The following is a 17,058-nucleotide window of genomic DNA, read 5'->3' on the forward strand; positions in this document are numbered from 1 at the left end:
TCAGGATCCAGAAACAATTCCGTGTCCATCACTCCCATTAATTGGAAGGCAGATGCCATCTACCTGGTCTAAGAGGCATTGGGTTTTGAGAGGTGCCATCTCCCACAGCAGTTGGTTGTGGTGGCGTCCATTCTTAAAAAGGTCACATGTTCTCACACCCACGTCTCTGCTCCTCCAGGGAGAGAGGTACAGGACGTTCGATGCCCTGGGGAGGAAAGTGTTTCAGGGCACAATGCTCATGGCTCATATCGCCTCCTACCACCTATATAAGACCCACTATAACTGGAACCTGTGGAAACAGGTCCAGGAGCTGTCAGAGCACCTGCCTCAGCAGCAAAAAGGTGCGTTCTCAGCAGTAGGTACAGCAGGCTCTGATGATGGCTCAAGTGTTGGTAGCTTCCAGGAAGCCTTCCACCATTGAAGTGGAGGAGGTTCTCCTTCTGGTGTCAGGGTCATGGCCACAACATGGAGTCCCCTACACACTTCGCTGCCCACTACTACTTGGACAGGGATGGTAGACATGACAGTTTCGGCAAATCTGTCCTCCTCAACCTCTTCCAGACTTAAACCCAATTCTCCCTGCCTAGGGGCTGTTGTTCAGCTTCAGGCTGTCGTTCAGCTTCAGGCTGTCTCCCTATTTACCTCAGTTAGATTTGTGCCTGTTGGTCATGGTTGTGACAGGGACCAGCCTGTAGCTTGGTATTCACCCATCTGTGAGGACTGCCATCCTGCTTATACTAGGCGAAAGCACAGTTGCTTACCTGTAACAGGATGTTAGTCCTCAGGAAACCCACCCGCCACCCCGCAGAGTTGGCTTCTCCTGCGTTTTTATTTTTTTCACTCGTGAATTCTATGGTATGAGACTGAAGGGGGACCTTTCGTGGATAGTGGCAGGCTGGGCATGCTCAATGTGCCACTCAAAGGTCTAGAAACTTTAACAAACGTTTTCCGTGCCAGGCTCCATCTGATGTCACCCATCGTTGAGGATTAACATCCTGCTGGCCTAGGAGAACACCTGTTACAGGTAAGCAACTCTGTTTTATACCCATTTACATGTTCTCTTTTGGCTACTCTTTAGCTTTCTTGTGGGTCTTTTTACAAAAACAAACTTTATTGACAGCAGGCAATCTGCAGGACCAGTAGCAGAGAGAAATGGTTCCTGACTAACAATAACCATGAAGAAAAAAAAAAAGCAAAGAAATGAGTCTGGGAGGAGGGACTTTGGGTGTCTGGCAGTACAGTACTGATATTAACGACTAAATCTTTCACCTTAGATAACCAGTGCATTACTTACTGTGCCTAGTACGTGGATGTTAGGTTTTATTTGAATTCACGTGACTGAGCAGCATATTGTCAGATCCCTGTGGGATAGGGGGTGCCTTCTGAGACAACTGGTGGAAAATGGACTGCAGACTTACAGTAAGCTGGGAAATAACAGGGAACCAATTATAAGTGAGTCAATTGTTTGTGCTAAACAAGTTTTACTTTTATATAGCACGGACAGCGTATGCAACATTATACAAAGCAAGACCCTTGTCAATACGCAGATAGCCTCAAAATGTGACAGGTCACAGGTGTAGGAACTGCATGTGCCTCTGCCTGTTCAGTTTCTATGCACTCAGCCCCCTACCGCGTAGACCTGGCACAATATAAAATCTTTCTTCATGATGTTCAGCAGATTAGATAAAATTATAAACAAGAAAATCTTGTCACTTTACTATATTTATAAAAAAAAAAAAATTATACAAAGCAGTGGCTTGTCAGAGCATTTTTGCAATTCCACTGCATATCTATATTTATTTTTTTTATATATACCGACATTCAATCTGACATCACATCGGTTTACATTCAGGTACTGTAGGGTATTTTCCCTATCCCCAGGGGGCTCACAATCTTTCGGATAGTAGAAAGACTAGGGGACACTCGATGAAGTTAGCATGGGGCACATTTAAAACTAATCGGAGAAAGTTCTTTTTTACTCAATGCACAATTAAACTCTGGAATTTGTTGCCAGAGAATGTGGTTCGTGCAGTTAGTATAGCTGTGTTTAAAAAAGGATTGGATAAGTTCTTGGAGGAGAAGTCCATTACCTGCTATTAAGTTCACTTAGAGAATAGCCACTGCCATTAGCAATGGTTACATGGAATAGACTTAGTTTTTGGGTACTTGCCAGGTTCTTATGGCCTGGATTGGCCACTGTTGGAAACAGGATGCTGGGCTTGATGGACCCTTGGTCTGACCCAGTATGGCATTTTCTTATGTTCTTATACCTGAGGCAATGGAGGGTAAAGTGACTTGCCTATGGTCACAAGGAGTGACGGCGGGACTCAAACCCTGGTCTCATATAAATTCTTTCTCCTATGAAATCTACATAATTTTAAAAAGATGTTAGCATAGTGGTACTAAGCTCTGCCACCTGCTTTGAGCATTTCTCAGCTAGAGCCACTGCGGAGCAATTGATTGACTGAAGGGGGCATAGAGGCAAATGAAGATGAATTTCCAGGTGATAGGGTGGCTGTACAGTTAAAATGAGTTCTCTCCCATCCAGCCCAGAAATTCTATTTTCAGCTATATGCATAACTACTGTTTCATGGAAGGAAAGATTTGTTAACACTAAATGACTTGAGCTGTAGCCTGCACAAAACAGGACTGCAAACTGGTGTTAAAATCAATAAGGATTCTAAAGTGCTGATACCACTTATAACCATCTGTGCAGCTTCCCACCTATCCAAACAGCAACTTATGTCTGTGCCGACAAGTCTCACACCTGCCCTGGAATGGGGAGAATCCAGCATTTTCCTGGGTGCAGATAAAGAACAAACCCGTACCAATCCTGTTGAGTGCTTCTGAAAAAAGGAGCGAGACTCCAGCATGGGCTGGTGAAGATTCTCTTATAGCTCAGAGGATGTAGAGCAAGGTTGTATGATTGAGCATAGCACATGTCTTTCACATTAGAATGCAGGTTCTGAACATGCATCATACCAGACTGACTCTATAATTTCATGTCCACAGTGGTAGAAGTTAAAGATAAGTGCTTCTTCTGCTACTGTACATTGTTTGTTTGGCAGTGTTATGTGACCTGAGGTGTGAGAACCCCCAGCCATGTTCCTGTAGCATATTAAAAAAAAAAAAATAAAAAATTGTAGGACGGTAACTGGTAAAATGGCACAAATGCATCCAAAAATGCTCATCTGAATGTGACTTTGTCAGATGTGCTTGCTGCAATGGCTCGCCACGTCACGCAGCTGGAGTTACCGCTCAGATCAGGGGATCATTTAGATTTCTTCCTAGCACCTTTTCTTTTCCTGTAAATTCTGCTGGCATCGCAAACGAGGTTGTGCCTGGTCTTTTTATGGCAGGCAATGTGTACGAGCTTTAAATTATCCACAGTAAATAACAGCTGGTAAAAGTATTCCCAGTTCAGCTCCCTCCCATTCAGTTCTTTCACAGCTTCTGCCAGGGCTGGAACAACAGCACGTTTCTTTTCTATCCTGTGTGATAAAAGCAGAAAGTTGAATTCCCATATTAAATTGATGTTGAGAGAATCAGGTGACTTAGGTAAAGCAAAAATAAAGTGACTAATTTTAGATATACATACACACTTAGATGCTGGCTTCGGTGACTGTTCAAAGCAGATTACATTAAGGTACTGTAGGTAGTGGGCAAGAGGATTTTCTTTGCATTGATTACAAATAAAACAATTATCCTAGCCTATAATATTTCAAAAGGAATAGCCATGCTTCCAGAATCGCACTCCTGGGCAACAGCGTGCAAGGGAGAAGTGAGGGGATGTGGTTTTCCCTGGGACTTTATTAGATGTTCAAAAACAAAATCTCACTGATCTGAACCTTATTTGTTAAAACCAGCATGCTCTTATTTCACTAACACGACTGGCCTCTCTTCCTTATCTGATATAGCTGAAAAATGTTTTGTCACCTCACTTTAGGGATCCCTTTTCTTCCATTTGACCTTTTGCTTGCCTGATTTCTTGGTCTCACCAGGTATTTTTCCCTGTCTTCCTCTTTTTTGGGATCTTTTATACTTCTTGAACACAATCAGTTAACTTCCCCATGTTTGGTATCTTATGAATTTTGTAACCAAACTCATTACTGCAACTTCTAGATCATTTATAAACAAACTGAGTAGTACTGAGCCTGGAGGCATTCAGCTGTCTCCTCCACTTACACAAGTAGCTGTGCCAGTCCCACTCATTGCCTCCTTCCCTTTAACCACTTACTAATGCCTGGATGTACATTACCCCCTTCCCCATGTGCCTACCTAATCACGAATGCCCTAAATAAGCATGGATTTGCTCATCTGGGGTTTTCAAGCCCGTAAACGAGCCTTACACAGCCCATCTGAATTTGGACATTTATAGGATTATTTGCAAACTTGAGGTTTTACACTTACTTGTGGTCAAGGTTCCATGTACTAAAAAGGATTCGGCTCTCTCTATTACTGTATGGATTGATAGAGTGTTTTGATAGGCACATGTCTATGTCAAAAGGACCCTAGAACACAAGCACATTATTTTCCATAAGGACTGCAGTAATGCAATCTAGCTTTTGAATAGTGCAAAAATAGTGTCACTCTTCACAGCTGATTTCTGCAAATGAAGGGAGTCATCAATCAGTGAGATTTTAGTAGTCCGTTCTAAAGTGGAAGTAATAAGTACTTTGTGAAAGTACTTCTAACGTACTATAAAGGCCAGTTGAGTTAGATCAGCCTAGGCTACACCCTTACCTCGCATGAGAACCAGCCTTCAGGGGTACAGAGCCGACTTGTTTTATCTGGTTCACATCTGTCAAAGTAAGAGCCGTTGTATTTCATCGATTTAAGTTTATTCCACATAACCCCAGCTATTCTTTTGTAGTCATCTTGTGCCTCTGCATCAACAGCTGAAGTGTAACTTTCAACCTTTTAGCACAGTAAAATGAATGGTCATGTGAGGCTGCCTGCACTGAGACTGTCAGTTCAATAGTAGAGAAACAGATGGAAGAGAAAAAGTTAAAATAGATTTTAAAAAAAAAAAAAAAAAAGGTAAACAAGGGCATATAGACTTGATTGGTGCATAGTCACATGCCTTTTACATATATATATATATATATATACATACATATACACTAACAGTGTCTTAACTGGTAGGAATCAATTTATCACTACTAGTTTTTGTTTATAATATTTAAACAGTCACGGTATATATTGAGTTTAGAGTAGTAAAGCAGACAAGCGCAAAGCCTCTGCTCTAAGTTGTAAAATACATGAACCATATTCAGTAATTCCTGAGCCTCTGGCGACCCTACCCCCAACAACCTTGTATGTAAATATAATGTAAAGAATGGACTTGCAGCAGGAGAGAGGATAGGATAGAAACCTTCACATATTGATAGGCAAGGAAGTTTTCCTACAGAAAAGGAAGGTATTGTGATTTGGTTTGACAGTGAATATTTAAAGGAAACATGAGTAATTACAGCTTTACTAAGCACATGGTAAATTCCTGATTAACTTAGGAGCAGAGCTGGTGTAAAACTAGTCCTGGGCTAGGCCTCAAGCATGCTGGGCAGAAATAGCAAGCCCTCCTTTGCTCCTGCCAGAGCAGAGGCCAGGGCAGCCGTGATGATAAACAAAAAGATGGATTTAAAATACATAAATAAACAAATACTGCTTAATGCCTGAGCAAGCCCATGCACAGCAGCCTGGAAGTGCTCCAGCAATCAAACAGGTCTGTGCTGCGATTCTGCAGTTGGCAACCTCTTGTCCAGCCTGTTAACAAAAGTACCCGATTAAAGGAAGAACAGCCTAGATAAGGAATATGCAGACTGTGACTCCTCAGAACCCAACTAGCTTTGTGTCATTCCGTGTGAGCATGGAGCCTTAGGAGGCTGTAGGTTTGGTATTAATCTAAACAGCTACTAAAATTATTACAAAGCTTTGGCCTAAGCTCTAGGGCATTTGGTGAGTGTTGGATTAAGGATGAGAACTTGTATACTCATCTATCACAGACTAGAGAATCAAGGAGCAAGAAAATAAAAATTGACATGAATATCCTAGGACACATCAAGCACAGGGCAGCTGTACTATATCGTGCTGCTATGGGCAGGAATAAAGAGGCAAAATAGATGGGTTAATTGGTCTTCATCTCTGCTGTTATGTTACTAAGACTATGGTTAGAGCATTGTGTGTGCTTCAGGACTTGGAGCATTGGTGGCCAATACAACAACAAAAAAGGCTCTTCCTTGCTTTAAAACATTCAGATTTTGTCTTTTCTCAACACTCACACTTAATGGGTTAAAAGCACCCATAACATCATCCACAAACTGTACCTCTTTCATATAACTTCGTATTCTGCTTTCACAGTTGTAGCGCATATAACTAGATTTATTCTTAAACCTTGCCTCTATACCTGGAAGAAAGGAAAGGATATGCTGATAACATGCCTGCAAGACAAAGAGAGCACAAAGAGGAGGCTTTATCCCCTCCAATACACGATGCCTGGCCTGGCCATTCTGCTTGCTGGTCTGCCTTTGTATCCTCACTTCCACCTTAATAAAAATCTGTGCTAACCTCTCCTACCAAGATGATCAGTGTGGATGCAAGACCCTTTCTAATAGTAAGGCAAGCTTTTGCTTTCTTTAAGCAACCTGCTTCACTAAGCCCAAGACTTACTAAGCAAGCATCATCAAGATAACCAGTTGGCTGCATCCTAGTACTTCACCCAGCTCCAGATTCAAAGGTATGTTTCCCCTATTACATGCTCTCACTGATTTGCAGACTAATTCTATAGTTTTTTTTCTATGTGCAAATGTGTTTTTATATTATTTTGTATAATGAGGTAATAAAAAAATAATATTCCACCCCCAAATGAATTTTGCATTATATTCCAATAGGAATAAAGCTAACCTTCAAACCAGTCTTGGTCCTCGTCTCTGCTTTCTGCAGCAATATTTTCCTTTAGGTTCTGAATGAGGTCCACCAGGATCTTTTGCCGTTGTGGAGCCTGTTCATCAGACAGCAGCTGCTGAACAGCCTCAATGATGGTGTCTTGCTTTTTGTAAAAGCTATTTAAAAAGGAATCGATCTCACTGACATCTATCATTTTAAATGTGAAAAAAAAACAGAAGACTTAAGCTCTTATGAAGAACGCAGATTTATTTTTCAACAAGAAACCATTAAAAATTGCAGGACAAAATCTGCTGCATTTTATTTTTATGGCTTTAATGCATTCTGTTTTTAATTATTTTCCAGTGTCCAAAACTGGTCATTTACAATTATAATACAGCACCTGGCAACAACTGATTTATCGTGTCTACTTTTCTTGTTCCTGAAACGCAAAATAACACATTTTAACACTTACATCCCTGCCAGGTTTGTCCAGCCGTTAGCAGTACAAGTTCTGTGTTGTCTGGGATTTTCTTGAAGTAGCCTTCGGTCACTTGTGTTCCATCATCGTATAAACAGATCTGACAGCCCACAGGAGGCAGCTACAAAAAAAAATTAAATGTCCTCTTTTTAACTTGGTTAAGAAGTGTACATTATTAAACTAATAAAAATCAAAGATAATCCATCTGATTAAAATAAATTATAGATGTTAGAATGCTACAATTTAAAAGTATTTTTCCTTTGCTAAAAACCAGCGCAAGCTCTTGTTTCCCTTTTACCTCTCACCTCAGCAAGCTTCCCTGTTTAAGATTAGTCATTTTGATACCTAATGTAACATCTGTCAAATACGAATGCAGGGCGAATATGTGACAGTCAGTTGGGGTAAATAGAGGCGCTCTAGGATATGACTTGCCCTTGCCTCCTCGAGCTCTGCTTTATTCCTAGATAAATGCAGTAACGAGCATTTACTTTTAACAGCCTCCTTTTAAGGGAGACGTGCAAAGTTGCCCAGGTCCTGGAACATACCCCTCACAAACTGCCCCGGAGCTGTGTTTGTCAGGAATATAATAGCTGCCATAGCATTCAGACCAATACTTATTCAACAGGCCAGGCTGGGGCTCTTAAAAGTAGCCAGCAACTCCCACTATGAGGCGGTTTGATAATTCTCTCCCTACCAATTAAGAGGCAAAGAGAACAAAGTCAATCTGGCTAGTAAGTCAGTATGGACCTAGCCTCCAGAACCTTGTCCAAGTGTTGTTTTTTTTAAACCGGAGTGGTTCTTTTTTTTAGGATGCAATAATCCACTCTTAGTTTTATTACATGCATGGAGTCGTAGTTCTAATTTTCTTATTAACTACCGCAAGAAAAACGAGATGCATTTAATGACGTAAAACCAGGACCGGCTCGATCTGACCGGAACGAAAACAACGATTGCAAGTGCTAAAATTAGTTCCCGGTGAAGGGCGGATAGTACTCAAACCTGGAACTTCTTGCACCCTTTCTCCACGAGCTCTTGCACGCTTCTGGCCGCAACCCCATATTTCTGGCCGCCGCCCAGCAAGGTCCTGAGTTTGCAGATTTTCGGTTTTCTGAAGAAGGTAAACATTGCCCACAAAGCAGAGCAGCACGGAAGGACGTCCGAGTCGGCGCAGACGCACTGCATCTACTTCCCCTCTCCGTTTTTCCGTACGCAGCCCAGCGCTGCACGTTTTCTGACGTCACGTCGGCATGGTTACGGGCCGCTGACACTCCTCCCGCGGCCATTCTATCACCATTATGCGGGACGGCTGTTGAGTGGCGCTCCGGCAACTTTTTTTTTTTTTTTTGTAGCTGCGTGGGCTCAAAATGCCTAGGGAAGGCTAAGACTGCGACGAAAGGAGGTTGTGTCGCCGCCGTGGGGAAGCTGGGTACTTCAGCATCAAATTAGCCAGCTCGCACCCCCCCCCCCCCTTATCCTTCCGTGTCCAGAGATGCGTTTCCGGTCTGTGGAACTACATTTCCCAGCACCCTCTTTGCTGGCAGTCCGGCCGGGGCTGCGCAGGCGCGGTAGGTGGGCGGGGTTGTTGTCAAGCGGTGGTTATGGAGATGGCGGGTGGGAGAGAGCAGGTGGCCGGGCTCCGGGTCCAGGGCTGTTAGCGCGCGGCTCACCTCGGGGCCTTCCTATGGGCCGGAGGGGTTTCGCAGCCGAGCCCAAGCTTCTGGCCGTGGTGCTGAATCCAGGCCCGCCGAGTGACGGCAAGGGCCCAGCCTGGTCCGACCGCCTGAGAGCCTGCGCCCGACGATGGTGCGAGGCCTGCTGGGCCCTCCACCCGTTCCCACGATATGTCTGGTTAAGCTCCTGCCGTTCTCTGCCCCCTTCCCCAACGCACACCCATTCCGAGCTGCTGCATTTACTGCTCGCAAAGGGACTTTCTCCGAACTGAGCCGCGGTGAGTATCCGACAGGAGGCGCCGACGTCAGGAGCAGATTGAGCCTCATCATCCCCTCTCCTCCCCGTTCCCTCTACAATGTTCTCATTGCAATTTTGTTATCAACAGCGGTGCCACAGGAGCACTGGGATAAAACCAGGATCAGTTCAGCAGCTCTTTCCTGGGTCATGCCTAATGGCAGTGAATATGCCCGAGAAAGATTTACAGATAGCATTTTAATTTTTTAAATTTTGTTTTATATATGATTACATTTTATTGTGTTTTTTTATTTGCCGATATGATTTTATTTTATTTTTATTTACCATATTTTAGGAATAAAATTGCTCCTTATCTAATTTATTGTTATTTATGTTTTATACATTGAAAAGCGTTGTGATGGCCAGTCTGAACCACGGTATATAAGAGCTTAATAAATAAATACATACCGGTACATAAATATACTGGATCTGCAGTGTATGCAAATTGATCTTGTGCGTATTCATTGTAGCTGTCCAGAAAACCTGACTAGTTAGGTCTGCCTCCAGGACTGAGCTGGGAAACATTACCTTATGACATGAAGCTTATTAGCAATAATCAATCCTAACTGATGGTCACTTTTTGCCTCAGGCTGCAGGTGTCTTGTTCTGAGGAGGAGCTGTAGAAGCACAAGAGGAGCTTTTTTTCAACATTTTCTGTTTCCAGTTATAGTGAAATAGTATGTAGGGAGCTTGATGATGGTCTTGTCACCTTTTCAGTTTTCCTAACCTAATCATATTAAATCGATGGTGAAGATGATTTTTGATCTACCAGAAAGATGACATTTTTAATAGGTATTTTGACATGTAATACTCCAAGCTTGGGTATGATATATACATTAGAGTGGTATAATTTTAGTGGGTATTGAATGGTAATTGGCAACATGGAGGTGAGCCATTCTTTTTCCAGCCTTCCTAAGGTTACTATTTCAAAGTTTCACCTTCAGCTTCCTCATAGTATATGGACTAACCACAAAAATAGCATTTGATTCAGAAGTCATAATATTTTTTAATTGTGCTGTAGGCTTACTGGAAATAGTAATGCTTCTCTGATCATCACTTTAGCTGTGCAGAATGCCTCACAAGATTGCATTTATTGTGATCAGCTCATCTGGACGTGAAGATGGCTTTAGTGCAAAAGAATTGATGGTCCATGCACCGACTGTAAATGGCTGGAGATCAGCAAGGTACTTTAGCCAAAGAACTAAAACCTCTTTTTTTTTTTTTTTTTTAACTGGAGTGCGAGTTCCTTTGCTCCTTTATCTTAACAAAAGCAATAGCAATGAGAATATTGTGAGAATAACTGAAGTTTTTTTTCTCCTTATAGATTTTGCCAGTACCCCCAAGAAATTATTCTTCAGATGGTAGAAAGATGTAGAATTAGAAAATTGCAACTTCTTGCTCATCAGTATCTGATTTCATCCAAAATTGAGTTTTACATTACGGAAAGCCTGCCTGAATACTTTGCACCATACCAATCAGAGAGGTTTCGCAGACTTGGGTAAGGGAGGAGATAGGTAGGTAGTAATTTTGTACTGTAGTGCTTTTATCTAGGCGGGGAATTCCTGAAAATATATACTCAAAATTTGCTAAATGGTTTTAGTTTGATTTGAAATGTTGTTGCAGTTCTATAGCATTTGCCAGAGAAGTAGGTTCTCATCCTGGGCATTGTTTTGTCCAACTTCTCTGACACCATGACCCGCATTTAATAGTGCTTAAAAAATGGAGCTATGTTTGTTTGAATTCCATTAGTGCCACTTATCTGTTATAGCCTCTATTCTTTGTAATGTAGAGGGATGTACAAATTATAAACAGATGTATATTTGAGAGAGGCAGAGTTCAGTATTCTCCAAGCTAGTTTAAATATCTTTTTTTTTTTTTTTATAGCTATGTGCCTGGAGATAAACAGTAATGTGGCTCAGGAGTGTGATTCTAAGCATACTTTTCATCTCTTTCATTCTATTTCCTCTATCAGTGCACTTTCAGTTGCAATGTGATTATTGATGTTTGATATTTAACACTTTTTTTCCCCTCTACAGTTATGTGTCCCTGTCAGATAATGAGAAGACTGGATATAAAGCTCGCGAGCTGAAGTCTGTGTATGTGGATGCAGTAGGACAGTATCTGAAACTGGTTTTTCATAAAAACTACGTCAATAGGTACAACCTCTACAATCAGGTAAGGTTCAGGCATTCTGGGAAAAGCCTCTTGAGCCACACTATAAATGGCAGGAACAGCTAGCTGCCCCTTTTGCCATTTAAAGCTAGAAATCTTCTGCAAAATACTGTTTCACTTCTGTAGATGTTAAATTGCATTCTGTACATCTTTTGTAAATTTTGAACTGTGGTTTTAAGTACTCAGATTCTTAACAAGATATTCAGCACTTTCTCCCAAGCAATCAAGCACTATATAGCTTAAGGCACGAAAATGCAGTCAAATCAGGCTGTTCTGTTGTATTTTTGTTTCGTTTTTTTTTTTTCTTGGCTAGTTTGTGTTTGCAGGTAGATGATTTGTAAAATGTTATCTTGTGCCAAAAAAAACAACAAAACTTGTGACAATGGCTCAGTATGCACCATGTGTTATAAAACTGAGGAGCATGGACTAAGAATCGAGGATACTTAGTTGCAAGGAATTGAATGCAAAGCCATCCATCAAGTAGAGTTTCTAGTAAGGCATCAGACATGATCTGACAGAGTGAGCCATCCGTTCTGAATCTGCCATCATATTCTGTGTTTAGAGCACAGAAGATTTACATGTTCGTTCGTTTTTGTGCTTCTTCTGTTCCAGGTCGCACTTGTTGCAATAAATATCATCGGTGATGCTGTGGACTACAATGATGAAAGTAACACTGTAAGTACACCTGAGTTTTAGATCTGAAAACTGCTTATTTGGTGACGTGCTTGTACACAAGGTCCTCCAAGCAACAGGGCTGCGATACAAAAGTGGGATGAAATAGGCCTGCCTCGGAGAGGATGTACACACATTGGGAAGGCAATTTTGAATAGCCCTTATGTTTGCAACATATGCTGGCACTTTTATCCTATTGATGTTACGTGTAGGAAAACCGCACGCATTGTGTTTTTCCCTTGAAAATTAGCAGTTGCAAAGTATATCATTTGCAGGGCCAGGCTCACGCTGTTTTGTCTCTCCCCCACCATCTAACCATGTTCTCAGCTAAAAACCTGTGTATAGTTTTAGCCGAGCAGAGGAGAATGAGTTTCAGCCAAGTCAATTTACCCGGGTAAATAGCTCTTCACCCAGGTAAATCGCTTTGAACATTTTCCTCATTGAGGGCAATTTTTTCAAACAATTTTAGCCAGATAAATAAGCAGTTATCTGGGGAAAATCTTCAGCTGGAAATTGCCTCTCCACCTCTGGGGTTGAAAGTACTCACATCACAAAGGTGCAGAGCTGGGGGAGAGCGGAGTCGGCAAACAGCATGTGGGGATTTTGTTTTGAAATCCCTATACATGATTTACGATGTGGTCTTTACAGGCACAAAGTCTGCAGTACTGACGTATTTGCGAAGCTGGCTGAATTTTCAAAAGGAAGCTCCACAAGGAGTTCGCTTTTTTTAAATGTGTTCACAGACCTGTGAACATAAAAGTACCCGTAGGCCTGCAGGCAGTGCAGCCAATTTAAATATATATACACATACAGTAGTCCTTTCCAGATATAGATGGACCAGTACATATCTATTTGCTTTATCCAGCTTTTATCTGAGGTATAAATCCTTTCTGTAGACAGGATGAGGTTTGAATCTAGATTTGAAACAGGGAAACCAATAGAATTGCATATTTTGGAAACTATAGAACGTATTTCGCCTGATTCTGATTTGTTCAGAATTTGTAAAAAACAAAACTTTATATTTAAAACCTCCGATAAAAGGCTGCTTTAAACATGTCCACGTCTGAGTATGTCTAGTCCTTTCCTGGCTACAGCTCTCTGTTGATATCCCATGCACGTGACTTTGAAATCAAACATCCGAACATCCTCCCTTGGGATCTGACTTGGACGTTGGCTTTTATAAACCTATACAATCAGTCTCCCTCATACTCCATCTTCTGTCTTTTGCATTGAAAGCTTTCCAGAGGAAAGGTGATTGACCATTACCTGGGGAGTAGTTCAGATGACCCGGCCTTAGATGGAACAAACACTGGGTAAGAGCAGCACGATTGCTTTTAAAGGAATTTTGTAAAGATTTTTTTTTAAGTGTTACAAATTTTCAGTAATAGGATGTTTGTCTTTAGGGCTAGCCCACCATGCTGATAATTAGTAGTCTGTACTGGTTAGTGGAAGATCTGGGTTCCAGTCACAGCTGATGATCCAGCTTCTCAGACTAGCAGGAGTCCTGAAGCCATAAAATGTAATGAAAAGTAAAGATCTCGTGGTGTGTCCAGGTTCCTTACTTTTCCAATACTATAAGCATTTGGGTTTAGTTTGAAACTGCTTAATTTCATTGAGAAGGTGGATACTTGAGTCAAATTTATGCAGAAATCAGCCACCAATTAAAAAAAAAAATGCATTGATAGAATGTTGGACGTGGCACTGAGATTCTACGAGTGCATTTTTTTATAGTTTTGTTTTATATTGGAGCTGATTTCCACATAAACAGCCACTAGAGGGTAACTTGAGATTTTAAAACTGACCATTCTGAAACAGCTCTCTTTATTTTTCTGTGATTATCTGTTAAATATTTGTGGAGGGGGTGGGGGAATGGGAGGAGAGCTAAACCTCGCTGATAAAATGCACTCCTTCCTGTTCATACCCCAGATCAGTCCAGACGCATGAGTTTTTCATCCCTGCCAGCAGATGGAGGCAGAGAATAAAAAGTTTTAATGCTACATAATCTAGAGTGCTGCCTGCATTTCCTCAGTAATTTCTCTGTCTCCAGCAGATGGTAGAGGTGCAAAACCCTGCAGACTGGAGAATCTCTTAAAAAAAAAAAAAATACAGTGGCTCCCAGAGGGTGAGTGCCTGACAGAACCAGACCTCTGATAGAGCAGGGTGAGCAATGGGTTGGTGGCTCTGAGCTAGCTCAGCCCGGTCGGTGAGTGGAACTGAAAGCCAGTGGTCTAGCTCCCTGGTGGATCTTCTCCTTCCTGGGCACTTGACCAGGCATGTTCAGGAAAGCATATCTAATTTATTTTGACTAAAACCTACATTTAGGCTCTTTGTACAAATGTTTTACTATTCTTGCTGTTACTTCTAATATTGCTTTAAAGCAGTAATCATGTGTAAACTGCCGGAAATATCACCTTTGCTGTGCTGTCTGACCTCTTGGTAGAAGTCTTAATTCTCCTGCCTTTTGATTTATTTCTCACATAAGTTGTAGGTAATTTGTGCATATACCCCAGTATTGGGAAAAGCGTTAATTTACACATACAGCAATTCTAGCTATAGGTTTCTGAATTAAGTTACTACTTAGGTGTGGCACATATTCTCTCATGAATATACTGTTGCTAACATGTGACGTTCTGGGTGAAAACCAGCCTTTTGCACCTTATTTTTGTTTTACAGGCCTGTTTATTTGCACAGTTTCTTTCACCCAAATTATTTTATTTCCTGATCATTATGAAAAGGCAAAAGTTCCATAGGGAAAATATGCATTGGGACTTTGGCCTAATTCTTAAATCTAGTATTTTGAAAACAGAAGAAACGAGCCAGGAAGATAAGTGCTCAAACTTCACATTAGCCTTATGAGACCTATCAGAATCTAGAGAAAACACTTTTCTTTGTAATTCTGATTAGTTTTGAAGCTCAAAAGAAGCAGGGATCTATGGACAAGTATTTTACTGTCACTAGAATTGTAAAGACTTGTTTGTGCTGGTAGAAGAATAAAGTGGGGAATATACTTTTGTACTCAGAAGAGTGTCCATGACCGTGGGCTTTATTGACAGGAAACTGGACTCCATTTCCCCGCTGGATGACCTGGCATTTGATATGTACCAGGACCCAGAAGTTGCTCAGATAATTCGCAAACTGGATGAAACGAAGCAGGAGGCTGTGAAAAATGAACGTTATGACTATGCCAAGAAGCTCAAGCAAGCTATTGCTGACTTGCAAAAGGTCTGACTGTTTAATTTATTGTTAAAAATGGTGTCAGGCTCCAAGGGACTTGCCACCTGTTGGGGGATTTTGTAAATGGATGATTTGGGAGTTATGTGCATGCACTTGGACTTCTAGAACTGTTGTACAAATCTAGTAAATATGTATTACAAGTGCAGTTGAGCACTCACAAGTAATTATTGGTAATGAATTTTGCACACACACTTAAGGAAATTGTCAGACTTTAGATGAGCTTCTAGATGAATCTTGCAACAGTGCACAGCTTCTCACTTCAAGAGTGTTTCAGGTTGGAGAGCGTCTTGGGAGGTATGAGGTGGAGAAGCGATGTGCTGTAGAAAAAGAGGATTACAGCCTGGCAAAGCAGAAGAAAGAGCAGATGGAAGAGTACCGCCTGAAAGTGTACCAGCAGCTGGAGCTTCATAATCTGCTGGATGTAGGGCAGGTACGTGCCTGTAAGTTCACATACAGACAGGGTGAAATGCCATGGCTGTCAGATTAGTGCTCTGAGTAGATGACGTGCCATTAGCTTCCCAGGAGATCCAGCATCTTCCTCCAAGTCACTGTTATGGGTCTTTGCATTGAAGTGGAACCAGTAAGCAGCACAAACACAATGCTAGGTCTTTGTCTCCCTTCCTTTCGATCTCACACTACCCAGCATGCTACAGTTCCCCCAGGGTTTCAATGCCTACTTTCTACTGGTTAGATGAAAGCATTCAGCTAATATCTCTTGCCTGACTATCCCCAGCCTATAGGACATACGAGATTAAACAGAAGAACATAAACCATTTTGGCTTTGAGGATCACAAGTTTTCCTGTACGTACCCAGATCAGTCCAGACTCCTGGGCTTTGCCTCCCTTCCAGCAGATGGAGACAAAGTTTTGTAAGCACCACCTCTTAACCCGGTGTGCTACCTGCAGCTCCTCAGTATCGCTCTTGTCTCCAGCAGGTGGTGCAAAACCTGCAGTTCTGAACCGAAAAAAAAAAAAAAAGATTTACTTTTGGGATTCCAGGAGGTTGGCAGGTCCTGGTGGGACCATCCCTCCTGGTAGGAGACCCCAAAATTGCTCGGGCTGGCACGCTGGGGGTGACGGCCAGTGGTCTGGCTCCCTCCCGGCCCAGCACAATCTTTTCAGAGCCTCTGCCATTCTACTCAGGGAAGTATGTCTTTTTGTTTTGTTTTTTTCCAAGGTTTGAAGTTGATTTAAAAAAAAAAAAAAAAATCAAAACAGGAAAGAGACGGATCAATCGTGCTCTCCTGGGCTACAGACTGCTCCCGGATGGCAGATTGTAGTGGAGGCAGGTCTAGGAGCTTTCTTTGCTCCGGTTTTAGGCGTGAACTCTGAGGTTTTCTCAGGTACTGAGCCATGCCACGATTTAGCTGCTGTGTTGCCTGTGGAGAAGTTTTGCTTGTTGCTTTCGTGGGCTGGCTCTTGTTCCCACTGCCTCCCTGGTGGGGAAGGCTCTTCGCGGGGGACTGCAGGGGCACTCTCTCAGTGGCGGGAGCTGCGGCAGGTGCGAGCTTCTTCCTCAGGTGCGCCCGACTCGTTCCCATTGAGCGTGGGAACAGCAGCCATTTTGGATTCCTTCGCACACATGGAGAGGAGAGCAGCTGGGGGAGAGGAACTCCCTCCGATGCTGTTGCCGGCTAATTCCAGCCCCGAATAGC

At 42.2% G+C, this 17,058-nt stretch overlaps 2 protein-coding genes across 6 annotated transcripts in view; one reads left to right on the forward strand and one right to left on the reverse strand.

Moving 5' to 3' along the window:
- Positions 1 to 2,219: 2,219 nt before the first annotated feature.
- On the reverse strand, positions 2,220 to 8,645 carry DFFB (DNA fragmentation factor subunit beta). Of its 2 annotated transcripts, XM_029578843.1 has the most exons (7): positions 8,360 to 8,645; positions 7,355 to 7,481; positions 6,901 to 7,089; positions 6,324 to 6,403; positions 4,744 to 4,917; positions 4,411 to 4,511; positions 2,220 to 3,491 (listed from the first exon to the last, which is right to left on the reverse strand). In XM_029578843.1, the coding sequence occupies exons 1-7, from the start codon at positions 8,540 to 8,542 to the stop codon at positions 3,272 to 3,274; spliced, it is 1,074 nt and encodes a 357-aa protein (XP_029434703.1). In that variant the 5' UTR covers positions 8,543 to 8,645; the 3' UTR covers positions 2,220 to 3,271. The 2 variants fall into 2 exon arrangements, with proteins under 2 accessions (XP_029434703.1, XP_029434704.1); XM_029578844.1 differs by lacking the exon at positions 4,411 to 4,511 and having other exon boundaries at positions 8,360 to 8,638.
- Positions 8,646 to 8,837: 192 nt separating this feature from the next.
- The window catches only part of CEP104 (centrosomal protein 104), a 67,241-nt gene continuing 59,020 nt past the window's right edge, over positions 8,838 to 17,058 (forward strand). For 3 of the 4 annotated variants that reach the window (XM_029578839.1, XM_029578841.1, XM_029578842.1), the window contains exons 1-8: positions 8,939 to 9,308; positions 10,388 to 10,509; positions 10,650 to 10,823; positions 11,362 to 11,500; positions 12,110 to 12,172; positions 13,406 to 13,482; positions 15,223 to 15,391; positions 15,678 to 15,833. In XM_029578839.1, the coding sequence (XP_029434699.1) occupies positions 10,397 to 10,509; positions 10,650 to 10,823; positions 11,362 to 11,500; positions 12,110 to 12,172; positions 13,406 to 13,482; positions 15,223 to 15,391; positions 15,678 to 15,833 (891 nt within the window). In that variant the 5' untranslated portion in view covers positions 8,939 to 9,308; positions 10,388 to 10,396. The other variant, XM_029578840.1, reaches the window with a different exon arrangement.

This window comes from Rhinatrema bivittatum, chromosome 15, assembly GCF_901001135.1.
Source record: "Rhinatrema bivittatum chromosome 15, aRhiBiv1.1, whole genome shotgun sequence".
Classification (NCBI taxonomy): Eukaryota; Metazoa; Chordata; class Amphibia; order Gymnophiona; family Rhinatrematidae; genus Rhinatrema; species Rhinatrema bivittatum.

Bases quoted from the DNA above. Each gene is read 5' to 3' on its own strand.
- DFFB (XM_029578843.1), bottom strand. From the start codon at position 8,542: ATGCAGTGCGTCTGCGCCGACTCGGACGTCCTTCCGTGCTGCTCTGCT. The intron at 4,918-6,323 runs GTACAGTTTGTG...CTGTGCTAAAAG, and splicing joins TACGAAGTTATATGAAAGAG to GTTGAAAGTTACACTTCAGC. The intron at 3,492-4,410 runs GTAAGTGTAAAA...TTTATCACACAG, and splicing joins ACATGGAACCTTGACCACAA to GATAGAAAAGAAACGTGCTG.